Below are 25,558 nucleotides of genomic sequence, written 5' to 3' on the forward strand. Positions count from 1 at the left end.
AAATTTTTTTGACTTTTGACTTGAGCATCCGCATTAGTACGCAGTGCCTATGGAACATGTTGACCATATTTTAAATATAAATATTTCTTCATATAAATATACATACATAAATATGTTCATGTAGTCTACATATTAAATGTCACCTCAAATGGGCTGATAAGAACATCTCATAGCCGTTGAAGTGAATTATATAGCAGAAACCAAAGCTATTGAAGCATCAGTTTTAATTCTTCTAGTGGATCTTGAACACGAATGTTTCTTTTAAACGCAAAAACTTAAAAATGATTTTTTCGGTGGTCTTCCTTTAGTTGATTTTGTATCTTTTGGATCTAACCTAGAGGTAGAGTACATAAAGTGTATATACATATTTAAATAGAAAATTAAATTAAACATATTCTAATTCGTCAGAATTTTCTCTCTTTTAAAAGAGATGGAAGACGAATGTGGAGCCGTTTGCTATCCTAAAGTGAAACCATCGCTCAGATAGTTTCAAACTTGCCAGATAAACTTGCCATTCAAAAATTTTGAATAAAAAATCGGAAGTTCAGGATAAATAATCGGCTTCAAAGGATATTTTCAACGTTTTTTGCAACCAAAGGATCGATCAGCAATATACGAATCTAAAAGCTCATATAATACGAAAAATTGTGGAAACGATTTAATTAACCGATCAAATTGTTGTCTTGCAAATATCGAAGTCCTTAGGAAACCTCTCAAATCTTTTTAGTAAAGATTTTGAAAGGAAACGAGCCATAATGTGTAATGATAGGCGAGTTGCTCAAGAACCGAACTACAACGAATAAATCAGTTTCACCCGAAATTAGAACTCTTCAAGGAATCTGACTCGCAGGAGCAGCTCCTTTGAAGGAGCCATGTTACTCAGGTAAGCTGATATTTAGGCGGAATATGTTTTTGATAAACATTCTGTTTTTTTAATACATTTTTTCCTTTGCGTATAGAGTATACGGATGGTCGCGGAGAGACCGGAGGTTTCTTCATCGGACTTCAAAAATGTATTCTGATTTTAATTGGTAAGTATTGAACTTTCCTATAATATACATTCGTATAAATTATTAAAAAATTGTTTTCACTTTCTTTTTTATTATAGGCATTAACAAATAAATTATATAAGAACAAACATCTGAGGGTAAAATCACCAGAAAAAACAGCCTTTCACGTGGACATTAGCAGTTGAATGTTTTTTTTATTATTTAAATTTCGATTTAAATTGTAGTTTTAATACTTGATACATAATTGATTTTTGAACAGCTCTCCACTTTTTAGTATGCCTTGTTACTTTTCAAAATTCTTTACTGAACAGTTTTGTTAGTTATTAGTATAGTACATCCGATAATTACAGAACACCAACAGGACTTTTAATAGACTAATTTACATATTTGGTTGTATTATCTGAGTTTCTAGATTCTTAAGTTTTGGATCTTTCTTTGTTTTGTAATTTCAAATGATCTATTCTGCAAGTCCGAATACCTAATCTGAGCTCCCAAATGTTTATAATGTACTTTTTTTTGATACTGAGAGGTTTTGACCTCTCGGCCATTTTGATGTCTTTCATCTAACAGAGCCCCTGATCAGGGGTTTTACGATTGGATAACAGACAGCTGCGCATTCGTCTTTCATCTCGTTTTGTAAGGCAGCAGGATTCTTGGACGGAGCCGAAAGATTCAGAAATCTAATAAACGAAGACCACCGAAAGAATTATTTCTTACATATTGCGTTTAAATGAAACTTTTGTGTTCAAGAACCACTAGAAGAATGTTAACTGATGCTTCAAAAAAACTTAAGATCCGCCTCAAAGTGGATTAGAACTTTAATTTTAGTAATTTACATTCCAAAATGTAGGAAATCATTTATAATTTGTATATCATTGCAGAGCATATTTTGTAATCCTAGTAAAAGTAAATTATTACAATATTTTAAGGATTTTAAAGATGGTACAATATGCTCAACAACTTAACATTTAAATCAAATTTTCCGCCAATTTAAACTGTATTTGGAACTGGTTCATCGGGCTTGGAACCAAAATGCAATGAGTTTGAAACTTTGAAAAATGTTTCAGTATGAGGACTTAAATAAGTTAAATATGAAAAAAAAAGTTAATTTCAAAGAATTTTTTAGCATTTTGTGCTTGTAAAAAGTAAATGTTTTTATGTACTTAGGTATGTTAAGGTGGATATTGTTAAAAATATATTCTGGCATTTAATTATAAAAAGCAATCAAATGGAACTGAGCTACCAAGAAATTTTATAACTTTATTTTGAGGATCCTTACCTAAACATTTTGATGATGTGTTATCATGTCATAATCAGGCCCGATGAGAGGGGAGGTCAGCCGGGTAATTGTCCCGGGGCCCGCAATGGACAGGGCCCCGGCAGCGGGATCTAATTTTTTTTCGTAAATTTAGATGGCCAAAATTGAGAAAGGAACGGTCTCAAAATGTCATTTTTATCTTTATCATCCAACTAGCCTGTAATGTGCAACGCTTCAGTGTAATTTAAATGAGAGTCGAAAACGAAAAAGGGCACGTGAGGAATCTATGCCCCGGGACCCGACATGGCTCTCGACGGCCCTAATCATCATATGGGAAAATGTCAATAATCCCACTCCCCCACTGAATATTCAACGCCCCTAATCGATCTCTAACTACCTACCTGCAACAAATTCTCCCGGGCCCTGTTAACAATTTTTTCACTTGTATTAATTAAATAATTCGAATTAAAAATCGACAATCGCGTTTTATGATGAAATAATAGAGCCTAGTAATTTTAAATACCAGATGAAACACCATAAACCGGATAAGTAGTATGAATAACACTTTTTGCAAAAATAAATCAACGATTGTGTGTATGTAAGCAAAATATATATTTCAAAGGGCCCGAATAATTGTATTACTAAGTATATAGAGCAAAAATAGAATCGAAATAATGTTTCCTTTTCAGTTGGGAAAGTCGTTTCTTATATACGAATCCAGCATTAGACTCCTCAATATGTTGGGGTTTAATGCGAATTTAAAGATAAAATAATAAAGTATTTGATTAATATATGTAAATGATTATTCGGGAAGCTCCAATGGGAAGATTCGAAAAATTTCGCATTTGATTGACCAGATCTTTTAGATTTTGGTGTAGCTGGGATAAGAGTTGCCCTGCTGTGCGGGCTGCGGGGGGATCAGTGGGCGCTGGAGTTCGCTGGAAGCCTGAATTTGCTTGAAAAGCGAGTAGATGCCATAGTACAAATACCATCCCAGAACTGCGGAAAGCGAAAAAAAAAACAGATTAATTGTTGAGCGATAAGAACAGTGTGGTTCCCCACACCGAGTAATTTCACAATAAATAAACACCAAGTGCGAGCAATGTGTATGTATCCCATTACCGAGTGCACGCTGTCTATATTTGCACAAGGCAGAGAGCAGTGGTGACTCATATGCAACTCACCAAACAGAGCCACCGATAGCAGGATCACTGGCAGCGCCTGCATGAAGGGAGGCTTGGCGGCGATCACCGAGACCCAGAGTCCAATGTGGGCGACAACGGCAAAGGCCAGGAGAGCTCCGTTGTTGATCAACCAGGGCAGCAGTAAAAGATGACGTTCCTGCAGAAAACAGGAGCACTTGTTATAAAGATCCTTTAAATTTTCATGTTATATAATTACCTTTACAGTTCCAACGACCAACATGACAGAAGCCAGCAGATTAATCACTTTGAAGGCCAAATAAACGCTCAAAAGAATCACAAGTACTGCCGTAAAAACCGCAAAACACAAAAATTAAAATAAAACTGCTTAAGGGATTTTCCCTACTGGTTGACTTAATTACTTACCGGAATGAACTTGGTCAACTGTCATTTCCTTATCCGTTTGTTGTTTGACGATCTCCTCAGCGATCTGCTTCGAGAATCCTAGAGCAACGGCCAAGATAATGGTGGCCAGGAAGGAGAAGATCGCTCCCAACCAACCAATCACCATGCCATAGGTGTTGAGGCGCATGCAGAAGACGCTTCGTAGCATTTTCACTGGGCTTTGTTCTGTTCGCTTTCTGGAAATAATACGTCTAGCCGGCAAAGCAAGTTTTTTGCAATTGAAATGCAATTGAAAGTAAGTCGCAATTAGGGTTGACAATATGTCACATTATCAATATATCGATACTTGACTAAAAACGATATATATTGTCTTGTCTTTTATTCCTGCAGTGTGGCCAGGCTGCGGCCTGGATTCAAATGAATTTAAAATTGCACTTAAATTTTAAGCCGTTAGAATTTAAATTTATTAAATATTTAAATTTGCTAAAACTCGAAAAAATAAAAATAATTAAACCTTCAAATAATAATTTTTTTTAAGAATAATGTTTATTGAAAAGAAAACACACATTTTACACGCTTTAATATAAGTTTCTTTTGTAATGATTTGTTAAGTACTTAGTAAATTTTTTGTTGATATTGACTTAAAACAAATTTTTTTTATTAAATTCATAGATGTTGCGTAGATGTAGCAGTTCATAATGTTAAAGTTTCTTTTTTTTTTAAATAATGTTTCCCGAAAAATTTGAAAATTTTTGGTTCATTTTTAAAAAAAGTCGTTGAAGAATGGAAACTGTATGCCAATTGGTATAATATAGTAGCTATTCAAAAAAACATACATATATATGTTATTATTTTCTTTCTGTTTCTGATTGTTCCTCCACATGTACAAAAACTGCGTTTACGCGAACCTCCCGGACCTCTGGTGCCGTCGCTATAAGTGTGTGAAGGACTTCCATCGACTGTCGCATTTCTCTCACCAGGGAATAAACTTCGTAACATAAATAACCCCTGATGACTGAAAGAATGCACAGATAAGTCGATATCGTTTAACGAAAGTCAATAAAAGGTGAGCAAATAAATGTACGGGGTTTTTAGTTTTTGATTCATACTCAACTTACCCAGCAATACTATTGAAATCAGAATTATCCCGAAAGCCCTAAATAAGGGAACGGTGGAATCAAGAACTTTTGACCACTGCAAAAGAGCTATCATACTGGCCATGATAAGGAATGAAATATTGAAGCCAACCCAGGGCGCTATATATTTAATTTTTTCCTGTAGGAAGAATTTTTTGAACATTTCTAATATAATCTGAATATTCTTTTATTACCTTAACAGTGCCAAGAACCAACAAAATCGAAGCTGCCAAATTTATTGCCTTTGTGATAAAAAAAAGAGTTATCAAAAATCGAAAATCTAAAAGAAAAGATTTATTTTTATACGATATATGTGAAATACATATAAAAGAAAACTTTACCAGACTCTGCACTCCTACTTGAGCAATTCAGAAACTGTGCTATTTGAGATCCGATCACGCCTGCCAACCGCAAGCCCACAGCCGAGAGGATTATGAAAATACAGGATAATATTATATCCACACGGCCGATAAACAATACACGTCCTTTTCTGTCCCCCATTTTTTCAGATTGCCTTTGTTGCGCTGTGCTATTTGATGAAGAACTGAATGAAAAGTGTCAACACAAGTCAACTTGTCAATCATAAATAAAAAGCTTTTCTTATCTTGAGTCAGAAGTAAACAATGAATTAAATTAACACCTAAGTTACCTGGAATTTAAATTATACTTAAGGGTTTATGTATAAATATAATTCTTGGAATCTTCTGGATGTAAAATTGTAATAAAAAAAAATTAAAATGAAAATTAAATAAAAAATACCTTAAAATATTCTGTAAAATAAAAAAAATGAGTTTAAAAAATATATTTCAATAGAGAGAGATTAGTTAAAAAACCTTTCTTTTTTCCGAAGTTTACCGACCCTTATGGAAATAATACCATCAAACTGCGTGCAAAGGAGAGAAGTTCGCGTACAGAATATAAAATCGAAATCTTAAAAAATAGGGGTCAGATAACTATTCGAGAAAAATTGGGAGATAAATCAATCAAGAATATTAGCATTGTTTATAGGGTCGGGAAAGTCTCCTTCACTTTAAATTATAATACCTTCTACAGGGATACAACATTTATTTATAATACATTTATTTTATTTCATATAAATTTTATTTATAAGCTATTAATCTTATAAATACCAAAAACACGTATAATTTATAGCTTAGTCATTTTTTATTAACTTATAATTTCCAAACTTAAAAAAATGTTTGGCGGCACAAGTTAGCTGAAAAAGCTAAGGCTGGTATAGATTTTTTCTTATTGGGCTGGCCACACTGTTTAAAGTTAAATTTTTGATAAAAAAAAATCCGTTACTTCATGTTAAAAGCTTTCATTTGTTGAGGGAATGAGGATATTCCATACTTTTTGAATTGAGTAGCTGAAAAGGGGGAATCCTTTTAAAACATTTGTTTCAAATTTTTGTTTTTAGTTAGTAAAAGGTTAGTTAACAGGTAATTAAAAGGTAATTAAAAACAAGTAAAAGCAAAAAGAAACAACAAAAAATGTAAGAAAAAATGTAATTAATTATATTAATTCTGCATGCATATTAAATTTCAAAAAAATTTCATGTGAGCATCTTTACAAATTGTATTTATTTTTAATTAAAAGAACGACCGCAAACATTCGTACTCTCTCCACTCACTCGATTGAGCGCTGAGCACGCATACATTCGCCAGGTTGTAACCAACTGTTGCTCTTCGTATCCATTCAATTGAAATCTAACTCTTGCCCGCTTCGGTCGTGTTTAGCTTAGCCGTGCTCTAGAATCTAGACGCTTCTAAAACCGGTTTTTAGGGAAAATTCTAATTTACATCTTTGGCCGCCAAACCTAGGAATACACAATGAAAGTCGATCTCGTCGTGGACCAGGGACCATGCAACACCGATCTAAGGAGCTGGTGTTTGGGCATCGCTGTCTACTCCCTCATCTCCATGACATTCGGAGTACTCTTCGCTCCGACGGGTACATACATACAGAAAAATTATCCAAATACACATGCAGTTTCCGCTAAAAACTTCACACTGCATCGGGTTTCTTAAATATTTTCGTTCTGGAAAAACTAAAAATTTGATATGCTTGAGAATTCGTTAGCCACGCTTTTGTTTCACATTTAAAAAATAATTTTCCGAATATCTTTTTTTTCTGTGCTGTGGCATTTAGGCGTGGCATTTATCCATTTCCCCAGCCGTTTATGTTTGTGTTCTTTTATGGCTATTGTCTCAAAAAACAAACCTATGTGTATACGCCAAGTATAAATTAAAACCATGAGCTAATCCCCTCGAGCAAAACACGTTCCATTTTGAGTTTGACACGGTGACGACATCGATGACATATGCAAACTGATGTTTTCGTTTTGTATATTTGCAGTTGTGAATTTTGTGGGATTTACGATTGCTGTGGTAGCCAATGTTCTGTTGCTGATCGGAACCCTAAAGGTAAATAATCAAAAATACATACATACACATAAGTTGATACGAGTATATGTACACACCAAGCCTTCTCATCTTTTGGCGGGATTAAGTATTTAAGCCTCATGGCTATTTACTGAGATAATCAAATATTTTTAGATTTGGAATATACTAAAATATTATGATTGTTTATGATCTCATGAATTCCGAAACTAAGTGATAAAATATGTATTTCTTGAAGAACTATTCCTGTTTACCTTTGAATATAACGTAGGACGTAGGAATAAAGGACGACACCTTAGTATAGTCCTTTTATTAGGAGCTGCATGACCTTTTTTCACAGATACGTTTACGAAAAAATCTTATAGAAAAACAAAAAGTATTTTCTTTTAATAAAAACTGAGAATTTTCATTAAAGAACAGGAAACGGATAATAAAGTTATCCATTTCCTATTTATTAATCAAACAATTTTGCACTTCTTGTTTAGAAATGAAATTTCTGGGTAAAAACATGAATCCATCAGAAAGGTGTTATCTTTTCTCAGTATTTCAGGTTCAAAACCCGTCAATGTTTTGTTTGAATCACGATACAATATTTTTTTTTTACAGGAAAAACGATTGCTACTCCTTGGCTGGCTCATCTATGCCCTGATCCAGGCCATCGGCTTTCCCTTCGCTATTTTTGGAGTAATCTTCCACTATGGAGGCTACCGGGAAGCCACTGGATTCAATAACATTTTCGGGGCCTTGCTCGTCTACATTATATCAATTTGTAAGTGTTTTCTTTAACCAGGTCATGACTTTGTTCATGTTCAATATTTTCCCCCATGTTTCTTGCAGTAATCGCGGCGTTCTGCGCACGCCTCATCTACTCGTACTACGTCCAGCTGAAAAACAGAGAATCCAGCGCACCGCGTCCCACCAACGTGGTTTAGTCAATAGTCCCTTAAATTATGGATGTCCCGTCGAGATTTTTAGCATTTGTACTCTAGTTGTTGCAATAAAATGAGCTTTTGTCGTTAAACACGTCTCTTATTCACATCGATATCGGGGCAACACTATTAACACTTTAAATACAATGGTTACAGATTACATTACATACAGGCTGCTATTGGCTATGGGGCTACCGCGGTCCTCTAAACATTCAACAGTCAAAACGATCGATCACATTCGGACCCCGTACATTTCTATCTATCTATGCATATAGCTAGCTATCATACTCGGCATTTTCATCTCCTCCTTCACTTAGACATAAAATGGAAAGTTGGTCTTCTTATTATTGTTGCTGTTGCTGTTGCTGCTGGTGGAGCTGCTCGAGCTTTTGTGGCTAATGTTGTGACTCTGCGAGAAGCTCGTCTCAGCACTCTGGCTGGTGAACTTGGCCTGCACGGCGGCTAGGATGCGAACCGCTTGTCCAGCACTGCCAACCGGCTCCAGGACAGACTCGCCCAGATTCAGACTTAGATTCAACTTGAGCTCAAACTGAGACCCACTTGCTTGGATCTCTGACTGCGCTTGCCTTTGGGGCAGTACCGGCCTTCATCTGGGCGTAGTGATGCTGGGCAGCTTCTCCAGGAAGTCGTTGGCCAGCACCTCCTCGATCTCTTGCAGGCAGTTTGCCACATCCTGTTCCGTATCCGCAAAGTTCCTTGGCTGCGGGCAACTGATACCCAAAGTGCTGAAGAAAGCATACAGCTCCTGCAGCGACTGCAGCTGCTGGAAGTTCAGCATCAAGTGCCGGTTGCTGGGGCGCTGGAGAACCTAGGGTAAGAGATTAGCTCATTCCGAGGAGACAGTGACATCCCGTTTCTACTTACAGGAGAGTGGCTGGTGTACTTCATGTCCATCAGCCTGGCCACGCGCCTCACATGCGGCACGTACAAAGCACTGGGCAGCGTGGCCAGGTTCTCAGTGCTGCCGTTGGGCAGACGCACCTCCTCCTCGTGCACATCGAACTCCGTGCCCACGAAGGCCCAGCGGTACATCTGGAAATGGGGTAGCTTGGTGGCTGGCAGCACGCACCCCAGCTCCAGCAGTTTACAGGCCTCCAGCTGCACGGATCGCCAGTGCTGCATGGGTGTCTGGGAGTTGTAGCCATTAATTGCTCCCGAGTTGGAGGTCCAGGAGACATCAATGCCGGTTGGCATGCGCATTTGTTGGCTGCAGGACACACTGTTTATAAACTCTTGCATAGGCTTGAGGATTTGGCACTTACCTCCTCTCCTCGCTCTCCGACTTGAGCTCCTGCTCCATCTGAAGGAACACCTGCACCATCTCCGCAATGATGATGGGCCACAACGAGGTGACGTGGTCGGGCGACATGCGCAGGAGCAGCACGCGGAAACACAGGAACACAGCCGCCTGGACGGAAGGACCCATGGGTACTAGTCTCAAGCTGTTGGCCAGTTGTTCTGGGGATCATACAAAGCAATGGTTGCATTTTAAAGAATATGTCACTTAAATATAGTTCGATGCATTGTTATGAAATGGGAACTATTTCGTCATAATAGCGCGCTTAAAGTATTTTTGCAAACAATGCAAATAGTTGTCAAGCTTGAAAAATGATTATCTGGGCCTGAGTCTGGATTCATGCAGATTAAAAGGGCTTTAGCCTTGGAGTTATCTTTGGAATTTCACAGAAACGAGGAAATGGCTTTACCAACCCCCGTTTTAATCTTAAGCTGTCTTAGAGGAATGAAGGGAAAGAGCTATTTCCTTCCGAAATTCCGGAAGCTAAAGACTCAACAACTCACCCTGTATATCCGGCATGTACTTGTTGTGCTGGTCGAACTCACTGCAGTAGATAACAAAGGCCAAGCGCTTGAGGAGCATGGCTCTCTGCTCGTACTCCTGGTCTCGCGAGGTGAAGATGTTCAAGCTACCCGCCTGGGAGAGCGACACCCGGGTCATCAGCTCCCGGAAGGTGGTATTGTCGTAGGTCATCAGGCTGTCCATGATCATGCGCCAGAAGGGCAGGCAGGACAGGTGCATCTGGAAGAAGGCGTTGTCCAGCAGCAGGTCGAGCATGTCCTTGCGCCACGCCTTCCTCGTGTACTGGTAGCCGCTGAGGCTGGCCAGGAGGGCCGAGCAGGCATAGAAGAAGGGGACGTTGCGCGCCGTGTGATTCTTCAGATACGGGGTTATGTTGTACAGAAGCGGGGTCACAATGTTGACCACCTTGTCTTTCTCTTGCGAGCCGTAGGCAACGTCCAGCAGGTTGGAGAGTATGGCTGCCAGGACGCTCTGCGCCTGCAGGGAGTACTGCTGGGCTCCGCCGCCGCCGACGCTGTTGTCCTTGGCGAGGCCATCGGTGTCCTCTTTGACGGCCAGGTTTCGTCGCAGCCAGGTTGTCTGCTCCAGGCAGGATCCCGCCACGCTGGACAGCGAATCCACCAATCGGGAGGTAACGTCGTGCAACTCGCGCACCTCCTTCTTGTCCTGGAACGGCATCTGGGGGCACCTCTGCACGAATTCGTTCAGGAGCATCAGCAGAGCAAACTGCGCCGGCGGTGTCAGGTTCAAGCCATCGCGGATGAGGGCCAGTAACGAGCTCCAGGCGTCCGCCAAGTGTGGAGCCGGCGCCTGTTTCATGTAGAAGTAGAAGAGCTCCAGGGAGCTAACCTCAATACTGAGTTGAGCCGGCGGTCGATGAATCGGTGGAGGAGATCGCACCACCTGGTGGAGAGTGAGCACAAACGAATCCATTGGCATCACCCGGATGCTGGAGACCAGCGAAACCAACGAGAGCTGGGCAGGACAGGCCTGGAGGGTGGAGTTCCGTTGGAACTGCTCCGGAATACTCAAGCCACTCATGTTGTTGGAAACGCCGCGCTGCTGCCACGTGACTGCCACGGCAGCCAGGAAGTTGCAGCCATGATGCAGCGACACCGGCGATAGGAACTCCAGCAGCTGCAAGCGCACCGGTCGCAGTTGGCCCAGTTCGCTGTCCCATATGGCAGCCACGCTGCTCATGATCCTCGGGAGATGCGACAGCACTGCATTCCTGGCCGCTTGCAGCTGAGGATTCCGAGGGGCTGGGGCCGAAGTCGAGGACTCGCTTGCCGAAAGGAAGGAGTGCACGATGCTATTGAGCAGCTGACCAGTGCTGGAGCTCTGCACCGCGGAGCTGGTCTGCGGATAGGCCTGGTTAAACAAGTGCGACAGCGCCGTCTGCTGGGTGTTGTCCAGGAGGCAGTAATGGCACAGGATGGTCAGTGCCTCCAGCTGGGAAACCACGTAGTCGGGCGGAAAGTGTCGCTGCTGGGGAAGCGGCATCTTGGCCAGGCGATCCAGATTGCTGCACAGTTGGTGCACCACGCTGATCACAATGTTTGTAAGGGATCCGAAGGAGAAACAGTTCAGGGAAGAGGTCACCAGATCCGTCCAGTTACGGTGGAGATGCCTCAACCGCTCCTGCTGCAGTGCACCCAGAACGGCGGCCAGGAACATGGGCTGTTGACTGATGAGGCAGTTAGGCAGGTACTTCACATTGGCAGCCGCTCCCTCGGCCAATCTAGTGGGAGAAGCGTTCCCAGCCGGCTCCTCGCCGGCGGAGGGCGGCGTGTCCTGGCGCAGCTGGTGTACCTCGTGCTCCAGCCGGATCACGGCCAGCAGCAGGCGCAACAGTTGCAGCTGGAAGCAGTCCGCATGCAGTTGATCGTCCTGCGGATCATTAAAGCTGAGCACCTGATCCGCATAGCTGGTGGAGCTCGGGTTGGCCTTCCGGCCGTAGCTGCACACCGAGCTGTTGAGGCAGTGCAGCATCACCTTCTGCAGCTTGGCGCGGGCCAACAGGTCTGCGATGTAGCAAGCCAGTCCCCGGCCCATGCCCTTGACGATCTCAATCAGTTCGGAGCAGATGAGGGTGAGCAACTCAATGCTCTCCAGCTGTATTCGTCGGTTGTTCACGATGTCCTGCAACGTGGGCGGCTGGCGCTGGGCATCCAGCGATTCTCTCTGGAAGTAGCCCCGGGCGTAGAACAGGCAGAGGGTGACCAGCAACTCCAGCTGCATGCAACCGCGATATCCCTGGGCGTACTCGGAGTTGCCGACGCCTCCGTCGAATCCCTTGCCGGAGATGCTCTTGCGGTGGCGCACCAGGAGCTGCTTCAGACTGGCGCTGGAGAAGGATGTAGTGATGGAGAGGCAGAGGAAGGTGCGGCGGTCGCAGCAGATGATGTTTCGCAGGGTTTGCAGGGCGTACAGCGTTTGGCGGGTGTCGTAGATGGCCAGGTAGAGCAGCAGGTGGTTGTGGTAGAGGTGTGCCGCCTCTGTCAGGGATGCGCCGCTCTTTACCGAGCTCCGTAGGCTGCTCTGCTCCTCAGCTGCTGCCGCTGCAGCCGCAGCTGCGGCGTTCTGCCGCAGGATCTCGACATTCTGTTTGCCCTTCTCGAGGGTTTTCTGCATGTCCGGCTGGAGTTTGCTGGTTTCCAGGCTGAGATTGCGTCGCTTGTCCTCGACATTGATGGTGGACTCGGTGCCCGCTTCCGTCTCCTCTTCCTGCTCCGCATTCTCCGCATGGGACCCACTAATATTGCTGTCCGTGGAGGTCTTCGAGATGCAACTGAGTCGCTTTTTGTCCGCCGCATTCAGTAGTTTCTTGCGCTTCCCAACCTTCTTGTCGTGCCCGAAATACTCATCCGCCGGCAAGACATCTGCCTGAAGGTCAGGAACAGCCTGCTCCTGGTCCTTGGACTCCAGGGAGTTGAGGCTTACCTCGCCGGGGGTCTTCTCTCTGGTTAGGCGGTAAGTCTTGCGGCTCTTGATCTTCTCGTGCTGCGTCAGTGCCTCCGTAACACGCTCGCATGCGCCCACAAAGCGCTTCACATCGTCGCTGACCCCGGCACTGGAACTCACCGTTAGGCTGTCCTCCTTCTCCAAACTCGTCTCGCGCATCTCGGAATCCGACTCGAAGTCGCTGCTTTCCGAGTTGTCGGTGATGTCCTGATCAAAGTGCTGGCTCTGATCCTCCTGGGCCGCCTGCTCTGGTTTCTCCGGCGACAGCTGCTCACTTTCGTCCATGGCGCTAGCCAGCTTTTGCTCCAGGGGCGTCTCCTTGTGTGGCACCTCAATGCGCGGCTCCTCCATATCCGTTTCATCATCGAAATCATTGGCGTTCTCCAACGGATTGATGATCAGGCCAATGGTATTCACATCCTGGGAGGCCTCGGCCGCCACTGCAGCTTTGTCGCTCACGAAGTTTGAAACCTTGTTAGCCTTGCCGCCACTTAGCGTGACCCCAAAGATTTTCTTGGGAAAGTTCCGGATCGGGCTCTTCTTCTTGCCGCTGCTGGTAGTCTCCATGTGGTGGTACTTCACATTTCCCTGCTCCGAGCTGATGGCGTATACATCCCGCTCGAAAACTGGAGCCGACTCGTGGTCCGCCTCCCGGTAAAGCTGCTGCATGTGGACGATGCCCACCCGCTTGGAGTTGGCCGACAGGAGGATTTTGTAGAGGGGCTTGGTCAAGCGGGCGAGGTCCCCGCGAAGAAGCGAGGCCTGCAGCCAGTTGGTCACAAAGGTGCGCTCCGACATGTAGTGCGGCAAAGCCAGTGTGTCCAGCACCTTGAGCAGGGTCTTCTCGAATCCTCTCGTCGACTGCTTGTCCCGACCGAGGTGCCACAGCAGCTCGAACTTCTTGAAGCTGCGGGCCTGACTCTCTCGCAGTCTTTCGGTGGACTCTGTGGGACAAAGCAGTTGGGCATCCGCCAGACGTTCCATCTGGAAATGGCGCAGGGCTGTCCTTCCGGTCACTGCCTGGGGTGAGGACTGTATTTGCAGCAGGTGCTGGGCCTGCATCCGGTTTCCAACCACTGTCTCCACCAGGCCGCTCTCCAAACAGCTATGCAGTTGGTGGAGCAGAGCAGCAATCTGAGCTGGATCCGTGCCAGGAGCGCCCAGGTAATCCCACAGAATAGAGCTCACAAGCTGAAAGACGCGAGTGTGCTGCTCCATGTAGCTGACATGACCGAACTTTAGCAGCGGCAGCATCACCACAAAGGTAACTCCGGGGCTGGTTGTGTGCTCGATTTGGGAACGGAGTAGGCTGCACAGGAGGTTAGGGTAAGTTGAGGCAGGATTTGGATAGCAACAGTAGCTTACCTGATTAGATCAAACAACGTGGTGATGGCCGACACCTGCAGCTCCTTGTCGCTTTGGGCAAAACAAGTCACCAGGCACAGAACCTTCAGCCAGTTGGGAAGCTCCGGTTCTAAAACGGTAACTGATTCAATACCAGGTGGGATATACAAGGTTATATTCAATTCACAAACCATTCTTGTCCAGCACTATGTGCTTGTTGCAGTTGGGGAATGTGGACATCTCCACTAACAGGGTAGCCGCCAGTTTGACGGCTCCGCGCAGTGCCAGGCTCAGCTGGAGCTCGGACAGCTGTTGGACACTGCGCTGCGTCTGATTGTCGATGAGCAGGCTCTGCTGCTTGTCCTCCTGGGCCTCGCTGTCGCTGCTCAACTCGCTGGCACTGGCAGGCAGCGGCAGGGACTTGTTGAGCAGGCGCTGCAACTGCTTGGACCGCGGCACGATATCCACGCGAAGCAGATTGAAAAGTCGCTCTATTTGTGACTCCCTCTCGGAACACTCGTGCTCCAACACCTGCTCGACCATGAATAGGTTGGAGGCGTGACTATTGCTGGTGCTGTTGCTGATAGTGCGTTGCAGTTGGACCCGCACGGCACACTCCTTCGGCTCAGACTTAATCTGCAGCAGTTTGCGGGCCAGGTACACCTCGAAGAATATCTCATACTGGCGGATGCACTTCTCCAGGATGGAGAATCCCCGCTGCTGCGTGGCCCGGCTCTCCTCGTCCAGTTGAAATTGCGCCGTTTGATCCGGCGGTGCACTTTTGGGCTCCTCCTCACTTGGGGCATCATTCACGTCAGCTGCGGTGTTCGATTGCACTAGAACGATGTCCTTGGGTCTTTGCTTTTTGGGGCTACGTATGAAGGGCACCTTCGCCTTGGCCTTGAGCTTTTTTATGCTTCTGGGGGTATCCAGGTCAGAGGATGATTGCTGGCCGGTATCCGAGGCGCTTATCTGTGTTTAAAATTGAATAATTAGGGTTTATCTTAGAAGGGGATGAGTCGCTTACATCTTTGTCTAGCTCTGAGAGTCGGGATACGGACTTGGCCTTCTTCTTGCTGGGACTCTGACGGCCAACGCTTTGATTGGATGCCGAGCGTCGGATAAGATCCTCGTCGTTGGGGTCCGAGCTGTGCAGTGAGTTCTCCGCAAACTGATTCAGCCGCGAGTCGGACTTGCTCTTCTCCAGCGAACCAGCGCCCTCGACTTTGCCGATATCGCTCGTCGCAGTGTTCACGGTGATTTTTTCGTCCGAAGAGGATCCCCCGCTTTGTTCTATCAGCTTGTTCAGCTTTATGGGGCTTCTGTGGGATAAGAAAGAGATTAACCGACGATCGGATGATTCTTCTTTTGTTTGTAGTTACGTTATCATGGGCTGCACCCTGGAGACGATCTTCATGCACAGCTTGAGCGAGGCGGTGATCTCGTTGCTGTTCACGCGATCCATATGGAGGGAGAGCAGCTGGGTGATGGCCAGGAAAACCTTTGGAAGGTAGACCCGGGTGGTTTCCGTATACATTTCCAGCGACACCGTCTCCAGCAGGAATTCGGTTAGCACGCAGATTTCCATCACACTGGGGTCCCCGGATCCCACCTCGCAGGGATATTTTGCAGTAGGGTCTGTAGTTGGTAGGGGCTTCTCCTGGGAGGAGTTCGCTTGCTGGCAGGCTCGTTCGAACATATTGGTCATGTAGCTCCAAATGTAGGCCGGGTCAAAGGTGGCAAACAGAAGATTGGCGGACTTGAGGGCCTCCGCGTTTCCACTGGAGATGTACATGGCCCGCATTATGTCATGGAGTACGTAGTCGAGCACGGCGCTGCCAATATCCGCCTTGTCGAGCAGGGACAGCATAATCCTGTAGGGCTTCAGGTCCATGGGAGCACACTCCAGGCTAAGCCGGAGGGTGGTGATTAAAGCTCTTATTAGAATGTGCCTTGAGTGCTTTATGAAGTACGGCTCTGGTTCCTCGTCGGGGGGAGCGTTTGAGGCGTCCAATGATAGGGTGTCGTATGTGGGCGAGTTCTTGGCTACCTCGCTGCCAAGCAGCCAACTGAAGAGCCGGCGGTTTAGAGACATATCCCTGCGAAGGATGGTGTTCAGTCCGTTGGTGACCAGCTTGACCAGCTCATCTTCGGAAAGCAGCGCTGTGTGCATGGGAAACCCAAGCAACAGGAACTCGAGTGTGTTCCGCTGGACCAGAATCAGAGAATCATTCAGGCAAGCGCACAGGGCTGACATCATGATCTCCCTGTTGTGGCCCATGATGTATATTTGCTCCTGCATGTCCAGCCGCTTGTTGAAGTGCTCCAGGAGGTATGTGATCGCGGGCAGGCGAATCGCCGCATTTTTGGCAACCGATTCCCAGAGAACCGTATAAAAGTGCATGGGGTTGACGGCGTTGCAGACATTCTTAAGCAGAATGCTTATTCTTTCGAAGTGGTCCAGGCCGCAGTCGTAGCCAGGAAGAACTCCGTTCAGGAAGCCGCTCAAAGCCGGTCGCAGCTTGTCGCCCAGGGGTACAAAATAGTCCTCGTAAATGGTGAGTAGCTGTGGGCGAACATTCATAGCAGCGTAGCCCAGAAGTGGAAACAGACCAGCGCTAAGGGAGGTACGAGATCCGATTAGTAGTCATAATATGCATGGTGTGATAACTTACCTATAGATAAATTCCGTGGCCAGACGTTCTGGTCCTGTTTTACTGAATATCACCGAATAGGTCTCCAGGGCCTTGAGATGCACCCCGGAGGGCAGGGCGGGATGCATGCATTGGGCCAGACGCTTCGCTATCTTCAGCCGCCTGGGAATGACCTGGTATTGCGTATTGCTCAATATAGCCTGTCGAAAACGGGAAGTGACACATTACAAGAGCAGAAAACAAACAATGGACCGATAAGGGCTCCTACGGTGAGTCAAATTCAACAAACTCTTATCTCCTTTGCCACATATTATTTGTGATAACCAGAAATAATATGAGCAGACAAAAATTAATATTTTTGCGGTTGTTATCGCACTTCATACTTAAGTGAATTTATCCACATTTTTTTAATGATAATTTTTTGAATTCGCATTAAGTTTTTTCTGATTAAAATAATCTGAAACAGTTCTTAAATATTTAGTTCATTTTTGTCCTTGGGGGGAAGCTATATTCCCAGAACGTTGCCTTTGGGGGCAAGAGCTAATGAAATGTACATTTTTAAACAATATATTCCGTTGGCGCATAAAACGAAATATATACTCGACTAAATACTATAATAAATATTATTAATTAGAGCCCCTCACATTAGCACCTATTCTACCCTATTTAGCCTAGTGATTTTGCCATATATACATTCATTCTCGCAATAAAGAGCTATTCTAACGCTAACGATTTAATACCTTACAAAAATCATTTTAACCTTGTAATAGGCAATGTAACACACAAAGCGTTTTAAAATTAATGGGTCGTGTCGGTTTCTGCATGAACATTATTACATTGGCCCATAAAAGTAGTCGATTGAGCGAATTAAATGAATACTACTCTGGAGTACAGCACACATGCACCGATCCCAGCCGTTTCCGTACCTTGCTAAGCTTTCCGAGGGCCGATATCAAATCCGCCCACTCGCTGGAGTACTCGAAACTGCGCAGCGCCTTGTCGATGTTGGTCATGTAGGTCCGGTACTTGGCCTCGGCCATCAGCTTCTGCTCCTCGACGAGTGCGTCCGCCGACTCCATGATGGTAGTGTGTGGATCTCCCCTGGCTGTCCGGCTGGCTAAGGTATCCGATATTGACTTGGTTCGGTGGGTGGGCTCTGCGAAAACAAAATCAATAGCAATTAGCGAACGCAAAGAGGCGAGCAAACACTTGTTGATGTCGGTGTCCTTGAAACCGTTCGTGTCTCAGCTTCAATATGGGCTGCATATTTGAAAAGTGTGGCTTGCGGAGCACCTGCTTGTTACTGGGAATTGAAAATAGAAATGGGAATGGGAATCGGTCGGACAGAAGTCTTTGTTTCCAGCCACTTTCACACACACTCTCGCGTTCTTCCCATTAATTGGAGGAATTTTCAATTCAATTCAAAGCACAAATCACCTCTCGTGACCCTTGTGTGTGTATTTAATTTTTAAATCGAACTGAAACTATATCGTCGCGTGGCAGGAGCAGAAGAATAGCACTCGGAATCAGAATATTTATTCATTTCGCGTTTCTCTCGAGTGCAGCAAACAAGAAAAGAGAGCAAATAGAGAGCGCTCGACCAGCTGATGACGAATATTTTGCACTGGTATAGACCAGGGGGGGTGGGAGGCGCGTGACGGGGGCAGACAAACTTTTTCCAGCGCTTTGAACTCGAAGTCCCGGCTTTTCTGTTCACATCCTCCAATGCTCACCGTATCCCACGTCTACCAGAGCATCGTTTTTGTATAATTCGCGTTGATTTGACGAAAATATCTTCTTAATTAACGAAATTTGTTATTGTTTCGCCAGGAGTAGCACTGGCTGTTCGCAGAGTTGCAATGGTATTAGAGATGGGCTAGTGACTCGCTGCAATCACGACAAATTTAATTTTAATCTGCGTGTCGTGCCTGCAAAGACTTATCTTACATTCCATCTCTATGTTAATCGGTCTGGCAGCACTGGTTTTTGCCGCTCTTTTCAAAATTGTTCTGAAGCCAAGACAGTTCTGAACCAGAAATGTATTAAATTAAAATACAAATATCTATTTAAGGTCAAAAGATTTTATATTTCCTTCACAAACTTTCAATAAATTACTAACTGAATATTTTGCCACTTCAAATAAATACAAAATCCGTTAAATGCAAACGCAATAAATTAAACGAAATTAATAGAACTGTGCCAGTTCGTGACTAAGAATTCGCCATCGAATGGGTGATTAGAAGGTTTGAGGTAAAAATGTCCAGTATAGCTATAGAATCATAGTTCGTGAGCCTCGGATCTACTTCTTCTTTTTGCCTTTGCCTTGTCCACCGGCGGCCGGTGCACCAGTCAGCGCCGCCAGTTCATTCTTGAGGCCAAGGAGTATATCAACTTCAGGCTTCCACACGGACGCATCGCCGGAGGCTTTCAGGGTTCGCACTTTTTCCCCCTGCTGAGCAATTTTGTCTTCCAATGCTTTTACTTGGGCAGGATTGGCCGCGGATGATGGAGCAGGAGCTGGGGGAGCAGGTGCCGCCTTGGCAGCTTTTTGTGCCGCCTCCAGTTGTTTCTTCAGACTCAGTAGAATATCCACCTCCGGCTGCCACACGGACTTGTCTTTTGTGCTGCCTTTGAGTTTGCGCACCTTGTCGCCCTGTTCTTGGATGGCCTTCTCCAGATCCTTCACGGATTGAGAGCCGCTCGTAGGAGCGGAAGCGGGAGTAGCTGTGGATGCTGGTGCAGTCTTTTTGGCCTCCTCCAGTTGCTTCTTCAGGTCGAGAAGCTTGTTCACCTCTGGCTGCCACTGAGCCTTGTCCTTGGTGCTCGCCTTCAGCTGGCGCACTTTGTCCGCCTGAGCTGCCACAGCCTGTTCCAAGTCAGCGGCACTTGCCTGCGTCTTCGGGCTAGCCTTGGTCTCCTGGGCTCCTCCATATTTCCCCTTCAGTTCATCGATGAAAGCCTGCTCCAGCTTGGCAAAAAGCGGAGCCGGTTTGCCGATTTTGTGGCCGGCAGGAAGCAGCAGAGTGGCAAGAGGTTTCCTGTGGTGAACAAAGATTAGAATGAATCTATTAATGGCTTGGTAATTCACTTACTCTGCATTGAGTGGCGTCTGTTTGGCGTTTAGCTGGCTGAACAGCGTCCTGGCTGTGGTCGGCATGTAGGGGAAGAGGAGATTGGCCAGCAGGCAGGCTATGTTGGCCGACAGACCGATGATGGTCGCGGCGCGCTTCTTCTGCTCATCGCTGCCCTTGAGGAGCACCCACGGCTGCTGGGTTTGCATGTAACCATTTCCGTGTCGCGAAATGGCCAACAAGTGACGAATACCGTCGCGGAGCTTGGCCTTCTCCAGGGAGTTAATGTAACCCTTGAGCTCACGGTTGATCAGGGCCAACAGAATCAGTTCGTCCTGGGTAAGCGCCACTTCGGGAACAGTGCTGTTGAAGTTCTTTTCGCAGAAGACCAAGGCGCGATTCACAAAGTTTCCTAGGTTGTTGAGCAGCTCCGAGTTGTTGCGAGCAGCCAGGTCGTTCCAACTGAAGCTCGAATCCTGACCTTCAGGGCGGGCGGAGGCGAGATAGAAACGCCAGACATCAGCCGGAATGCCTGTTTCTTGAGCGTCGTTGCCGAAAACTCCAATGCCTCGACTCTTGCTGAACTTGCCATCCTCGTAGTTCAAGTACTCCGTGGCCATGATGTGGGAGACCAAGGTGTGTCCTTTGTTGATGGCCAGCAGCACACTGGGCCACACCACGGAGTGGAAGGGCACGTTGTCCTTGGCCATGAACTGGAACAGCTCCACATCGGTTCCCTTTGCGGGCTGCCACCACTGCTGGTACTCCTTAGTGTAGCGCTTGGTCATGGAGACGTAGCCGAAGGGAGCGTCGAACCAGACGTAGAACACCTTCTTTTCGAAGCCCTTGTGGGGCACTGGGATGCCCCATTTCAGGTCACGGGTGATGCAACGTGGCTTCAGGCCCTCCTTCAGCCACGCCCTTGTGATGACTTTAGCGTTGTTGGTCCAGCCGCCCTCCGACTTGTCCACCCAATCCTTCAGTTGCGGTTCAGCCTTGGGCAGATCGATGAACAGCTGGTCGGAGGAACGAAGCACGGGAGCGCTATTGCACACTTTGCAGCGCGGGCGGATCAGTTCGGTGGCGTTCACAAGTTTGCCGCACTTGTCGCACTGATCCCCGCGGGCATCTTCATAGCCGCAGCCAGGATGCGGGCAAGTACCCTCCACAAATCTAATCAGAAGATTATTAAAATATAGTTCATAAAATAAGACAAGAAATACCCACCGATCAGCTAGGAAACGATCACACTTTTGGCAAAGCAGCTGCTCCACGCTCTCTGTGATGATGTAGCCAGCACTCAGGACGTCCTTGAAAGCCTCTTGTACAATGCTATAAAAGATTGATAGTTAGTCACCGATTACTCCACTGATTCCAAGCACTGAACTCACTCTGTTTGCTCCTGGGTGGTGGTGCGTCCAAAGTAATCGAAGCCAATACCAAACCAGCGGTAGATGGAGTTGTGCAGCTCAAAGTACTTGTCGCAGATCTCGCGGGGAGTTAGGTTCTCGGCCAAAGCTTTGTTTTCCGTGGCCGTGCCATACTCATCCGTGCCGCAGATCAGCAGGGTGTTGTAGCCAGCCGACCGGGAGTAGCGGGCAAAGATGTCCGCAGACAGAACGCAGCCGATAATGTTGCCAAGGTGAGGAACGTTGTTGACATAAGGCAGAGCAGAGGTGATGAGCACATTGCGTTGGCCAGCCTTGGGGAGGATTGTGCGCTCCTCCTTAACCTCTTTGGGAGCTGTGTAAGTGAAGGCAGCCTGGGCGGCGCTAATTTCCTCATCAGTAACCGTATCGGCAACTGTGGTGTCCACCAGTGTGGTGTCCACCAGCAGCTTGCCCGCATCGGCCAGACTGAGGCGCTTGAGAGGAACGTGATGCAAACCGCCATAGCGGTTCGACTGCTGCAGGGCATTGAAGCTGAGATCCTTTAGTGGCTGTTCCGAAAGCACCTCTTGGACCTCCGGTAGCGCTTTGACGCGGCCATACCAATCCCTCAGGCTCTCCACGTTCTGGGCGCCCTTCAAGGTGCCATCGGGGGCCAGGAGCGACCACACGGCAATGTCGGCGGCGGTGAGCTTGTCGCCAGCGAGGTAGGGAGTGGCTTTCAGGCTGTCGTCCAGTTTCTTTACCAGGGCATTCAGAACGGGCAGAGCGTTGGCGTCCGCCTTGTGTCCTACGGCCATGTGATGAGCCAGAGCTGGAGCCAGCAACGTGGCCGACCACTCGAGCCACTGAGAAGAGTCAAAGGGAATGGATATTAGTTTAACCTTCAGGGGTCATCACCCCAATTGGGCATCATTACCCACCTCGTCCCGCAGTTGTCCCTCATCCACCAAGAAATACTTGGCAATGGCCGAGGGCGAGAATAGACGAAGACCATTGTCCAGTTCCAGGGTGGGCAGTACCAGCAGGTCCTTATACTTGGCATCTGAAATTTCCACCCGTTATTGCATCAGAAATGAGTCACTAAAATGCGTTTCCAGTTGGGGAAACACATTTTGCAGATTCCACTCACCATTTAGGTTAACCAGCTGCACCTTCACCGCCTGCTTGGCAAACTTCGCCAGCATCAGCAGCTGCAGCCCCAGCGGATTGCCCTCGTTTGTGTAAATGATCATCGTGCCGGCGTTTGGGGCTAATTTTAATTCAATTTACGTGGCAAAAAGGGGTAGAACCTAACAAAAATCTACGGCCGCGCGAGAACTTTATTTTGCTAGTGATGGCAAAACTCGCTCGATACATCGCATCCGCGACCTGTAACACTGTCTGCAAGGAGGCTGCCAGATTTTTGATCTACCGTTTTATTGTCGTTGCCACAAATTGCCACATCCTGTATGGAAAATTTTAAATGATTTTTTTACGTACTACAAGTTTACCTTAAAACATTGTTTTTTTCGGAATTTGCATTTGGGTTTTTTTAAATATATAGTATTGGTGGCTGCCAGTTTTTCCAGAAGTTCAGCGCTTGTCAACACTTATTGGCAGCTGTCTTAAAACGGCAACAGCTGTTTGACGTACAGTTTGAGAAACACTACTGTCTTTATTTACAATTTGGAAGAGAAAACAAATTGTGCCTTATTTTTGTTTTTTCTCGTAATTTAAGGAAAAATAATACTTGAAAATGGGTGAACGTAAAGGCCAAAACAAGTACTATCCGCCGGACTATGATCCGAAGAAGGGTGGTCTCAACAAGTTCCAGGGCACCCATGCCTTGAGGGAACGCGCCCGGAAGATCCACCTTGGAATAATCATCATCAGATTTGAGATGCCTTACAATATCTGGTGCGACGGTTGCAAGAACCACATCGGTATGGGGGTGCGCTATAATGCCGAGAAGACCAAAGTAGGAATGTACTACACCACGCCCATCTTCAAGTTCCGGATGAAATGCCACCTGTGTGACAATCACTTCGAGATCCAGACGGATCCCGGCAACCTGGACTATGTGATTCTATCCGGAGCTCGACGGCAAGAAAACCGATGGGACCCGCTGCAAAACGAGCAGGTTGTGCCCGAAACCAAAGAGGTGCAGAAGCGGCTGTTTGACGATGCCATGTACAAGCTTGAGCACAAGGCTAAGGATGCCCAGGTGGCCGCCGACTCCAAACCTGTGCTGCAGAAGCTCGTGGAGCGTAACTTGGGCGTGTGGGACGACAGCTACGAGGCTAACTGCCGTCTGCGGGCCGAATTCCGGCAACAAAAGCAGGAGATCAAGGGTCAGCAGGAACTGGATCGTCAACTGCTGGCCAAAAGCAGTCTGGACATTCAACTTCTTCCGGAGACGAGTCAGGACCGGGAGATGGCCGCTCTCATGAAGCTGCAAACAAAGTCGGCGTTGGAAAAGCAATCAGAGCAGCGGCTGGAGCTGCTCATGCGACCAGCCCTTCCAGGAGCCACGGCCACCACTTTTGGCGGCCTCAAGCGGCAGAAAGCGCTAAACAATCACCTTCACTTGGAAGATTTGGGAATAAGGCGTAAAAAATTAAAAGAATCACAGCCCGAAACATCCACAGTAAAATCAGCCACCCATAGTTTAGTTGGAGACTATTCCTCCTCCTCGTCCTCAGAAGAATCGTAGTTTTATGGAGGACTTCTGGTCCTCACTCTTGTCTTTGAAAGAAACTTAATTGAATTCGCCATAGATTTATTTATTTTTTAGACAATAAATTAAGAATAACAAACAACATGCTTGGGACGAAAATCCTAATACAATCCCTCATTGGGGACCTCCTCTTTAGGCTCGCCAACTTCCTCCTGGTTCTGACTATCCATTGTCTTGTAGAGGACAACCTGGACACGCTTGCAGAACTCCACCTCCTGGTTGTTGTTGATCATGTCGTCTAAAAGGTCCTCGATCAGACGCAGCTTGTTGTAGCACTGATCGCGCTCCTCTACCATTCTATCACTCTTTAGGTTCATTGTCTGCCGCTCCTCCATGAGCTCCTTGAGTGCCTTGTTGTTGTCGTCCTCTGCCTCGTGCTCTGGGGTGGTTGGTTCCTTAACAGCCAGTGGCTCCTCCGCCTTGGCAAAGACTCGTGGCTTGATGGGCTTTGCCACGGGCGCATTGGCCATGGACTTGATGTTCTCGAGACCAGGAGCTTGGGAGTCGAAGAACTTCTTGAACCACTGCAGAAACTCAAAGTTGTCCTGGAAGCGTCCCTTGATCAGGCGGTCTATGGGCACGGTTTTGTCCAGTTTCAGGCGGTTAAAGGCTCCCTGGAACAGTTTCAGGTTGTGCAGATACTCGTGCTCCAGCTTGGCGCTCATCTTGACGCGTTTTAAGTTGATGCAGTTGGGGAAGATCATCTCCATCATCTGACAGTAGGCGGATCCTGAAAAGGCACCCAGTTTTCAAGTGAACAGGAACAATCTTCTTGGCTGCGCAACCCACCTGAACAGAGCTCCTCGATCTTCTTGAACTGACCCTGGACCATGTCGTTGACCCACTGGAGCATGTCGTGGCGCGACATGTTCTCTCCATTCACGCTGGTCAAGGCCACAGTTAGCTTGAGGTCAGTCATGATGCCCTAGAAAATGTCCTCCCTTTACTGTTACGTTTTCTTTTTTAAAACCCTTGCGTTTTTTTTTAAATCCAAGTTTTAAATATGTATGCGATCTATGGCAGTTTTTTTATTTGAATTTGTGATTCGGTAGACCGGCCGGCGGCTTACAAAACGAAGAATATAAATGGAGTGTAAATTCTGAAGCCTTGAATATTTTTTAAACTTCTTTCTTTGTCCTCTTCTTCTTTCACACTGCCGGCAACCCAGCTCGCGTTCCATTGTTTCCAGGATCAGTGATGGGAGGTTTATACGTTTTGTACCTAAATATATACCTACCTTTATCTAGCCGATATGGTAAGCCATAAAGTACCTAAAGCTATAAATATTTTTAAAAG

At 46.3% G+C, this 25,558-nt stretch overlaps 7 protein-coding genes and 1 long non-coding RNA gene across 10 annotated transcripts; 3 read left to right on the plus strand and 5 right to left on the minus strand.

The window, feature by feature from the left end:
• Positions 1 to 183: 183 nt before the first annotated feature.
• On the plus strand, positions 184 to 2,679 carry LOC108132179 (uncharacterized). Of its 2 annotated transcripts, none has more exons than XR_006246031.2 (4): positions 184 to 340; positions 409 to 883; positions 960 to 1,031; positions 1,109 to 2,679. It is a non-coding gene; the product is annotated as an uncharacterized lncRNA (long non-coding RNA). The 2 variants fall into 2 exon arrangements; XR_011442437.1 differs by having other exon boundaries at positions 194 to 340; positions 825 to 883.
• Positions 2,680 to 2,856: 177 nt separating this feature from the next.
• Positions 2,857 to 4,115, minus strand: LOC108132178 (uncharacterized). Its single transcript, XM_017251500.3, has 4 exons — positions 3,837 to 4,115; positions 3,670 to 3,755; positions 3,453 to 3,609; positions 2,857 to 3,267 (listed from the first exon to the last, which is right to left on the minus strand). The coding sequence occupies exons 1-4, from the start codon at positions 4,021 to 4,023 to the stop codon at positions 3,131 to 3,133; spliced, it is 567 nt and encodes a 188-aa protein (XP_017106989.1). The 5' UTR covers positions 4,024 to 4,115; the 3' UTR covers positions 2,857 to 3,130.
• A 399-nt stretch (positions 4,116 to 4,514) lies between these two features.
• LOC108132094 (uncharacterized) lies at positions 4,515 to 6,690 on the minus strand. 2 transcript variants are annotated; one of them, XM_017251349.3, is made up of 5 exons: positions 6,585 to 6,686; positions 5,293 to 5,495; positions 5,146 to 5,231; positions 4,934 to 5,090; positions 4,515 to 4,830 (listed from the first exon to the last, which is right to left on the minus strand). In XM_017251349.3, the coding sequence occupies exons 1-5, from the start codon at positions 6,647 to 6,649 to the stop codon at positions 4,664 to 4,666; spliced, it is 678 nt and encodes a 225-aa protein (XP_017106838.3). In that variant the 5' UTR covers positions 6,650 to 6,686; the 3' UTR covers positions 4,515 to 4,663. The 2 variants fall into 2 exon arrangements, with proteins under 2 accessions (XP_017106838.3, XP_070134803.1); XM_070278702.1 differs by having other exon boundaries at positions 4,520 to 4,830; positions 5,293 to 5,480; positions 6,585 to 6,690.
• Positions 6,691 to 6,762: 72 nt separating this feature from the next.
• Positions 6,763 to 8,374, plus strand: LOC108132096 (uncharacterized). The gene is made up of 4 exons (XM_017251350.3): positions 6,763 to 6,904; positions 7,310 to 7,377; positions 7,960 to 8,122; positions 8,191 to 8,374. The coding sequence occupies exons 1-4, from the start codon at positions 6,784 to 6,786 to the stop codon at positions 8,283 to 8,285; spliced, it is 447 nt and encodes a 148-aa protein (XP_017106839.1). The 5' UTR covers positions 6,763 to 6,783; the 3' UTR covers positions 8,286 to 8,374.
• On the minus strand, positions 8,362 to 18,968 carry LOC108132093 (protein DOP1 homolog). The gene is made up of 11 exons (XM_043211096.2): positions 18,818 to 18,968; positions 18,011 to 18,240; positions 17,106 to 17,284; positions 15,813 to 17,048; positions 15,458 to 15,752; positions 14,622 to 15,402; positions 14,452 to 14,560; positions 10,104 to 14,395; positions 9,566 to 9,761; positions 9,168 to 9,510; positions 8,362 to 9,111 (listed from the first exon to the last, which is right to left on the minus strand). The coding sequence occupies exons 2-11, from the start codon at positions 18,161 to 18,163 to the stop codon at positions 8,890 to 8,892; spliced, it is 7,806 nt and encodes a 2,601-aa protein (XP_043067031.1). The 5' UTR covers positions 18,164 to 18,240; positions 18,818 to 18,968; the 3' UTR covers positions 8,362 to 8,889.
• A 181-nt stretch (positions 18,969 to 19,149) lies between these two features.
• Positions 19,150 to 22,905, minus strand: MetRS (methionyl-tRNA synthetase 1). The gene is made up of 6 exons (XM_017251433.3): positions 22,676 to 22,905; positions 22,467 to 22,588; positions 21,547 to 22,391; positions 21,383 to 21,487; positions 20,177 to 21,328; positions 19,150 to 20,122 (listed from the first exon to the last, which is right to left on the minus strand). The coding sequence occupies exons 1-6, from the start codon at positions 22,776 to 22,778 to the stop codon at positions 19,384 to 19,386; spliced, it is 3,066 nt and encodes a 1,021-aa protein (XP_017106922.2). The 5' UTR covers positions 22,779 to 22,905; the 3' UTR covers positions 19,150 to 19,383.
• A 267-nt stretch (positions 22,906 to 23,172) lies between these two features.
• LOC108132140 (coiled-coil domain-containing protein 130 homolog) lies at positions 23,173 to 24,338 on the plus strand. Its single transcript, XM_017251434.3, has one exon. It carries the CDS (start codon positions 23,282 to 23,284, stop codon positions 24,236 to 24,238), a length of 957 nt encoding a protein of 318 aa, XP_017106923.2. The 5' UTR covers positions 23,173 to 23,281; the 3' UTR covers positions 24,239 to 24,338.
• On the minus strand, positions 24,288 to 25,432 carry LOC108132141 (microtubule-associated protein RP/EB family member 1). The gene is made up of 2 exons (XM_017251435.3): positions 25,052 to 25,432; positions 24,288 to 24,992 (listed from the first exon to the last, which is right to left on the minus strand). The coding sequence occupies exons 1-2, from the start codon at positions 25,179 to 25,181 to the stop codon at positions 24,364 to 24,366; spliced, it is 759 nt and encodes a 252-aa protein (XP_017106924.2). The 5' UTR covers positions 25,182 to 25,432; the 3' UTR covers positions 24,288 to 24,363.
• Positions 25,433 to 25,558: the final 126 nt, after the last annotated feature.

Source organism: Drosophila bipectinata, chromosome 2R, assembly GCF_030179905.1.
Source record: "Drosophila bipectinata strain 14024-0381.07 chromosome 2R, DbipHiC1v2, whole genome shotgun sequence".
Taxonomy (NCBI): domain Eukaryota; kingdom Metazoa; phylum Arthropoda; class Insecta; order Diptera; family Drosophilidae; genus Drosophila; species Drosophila bipectinata.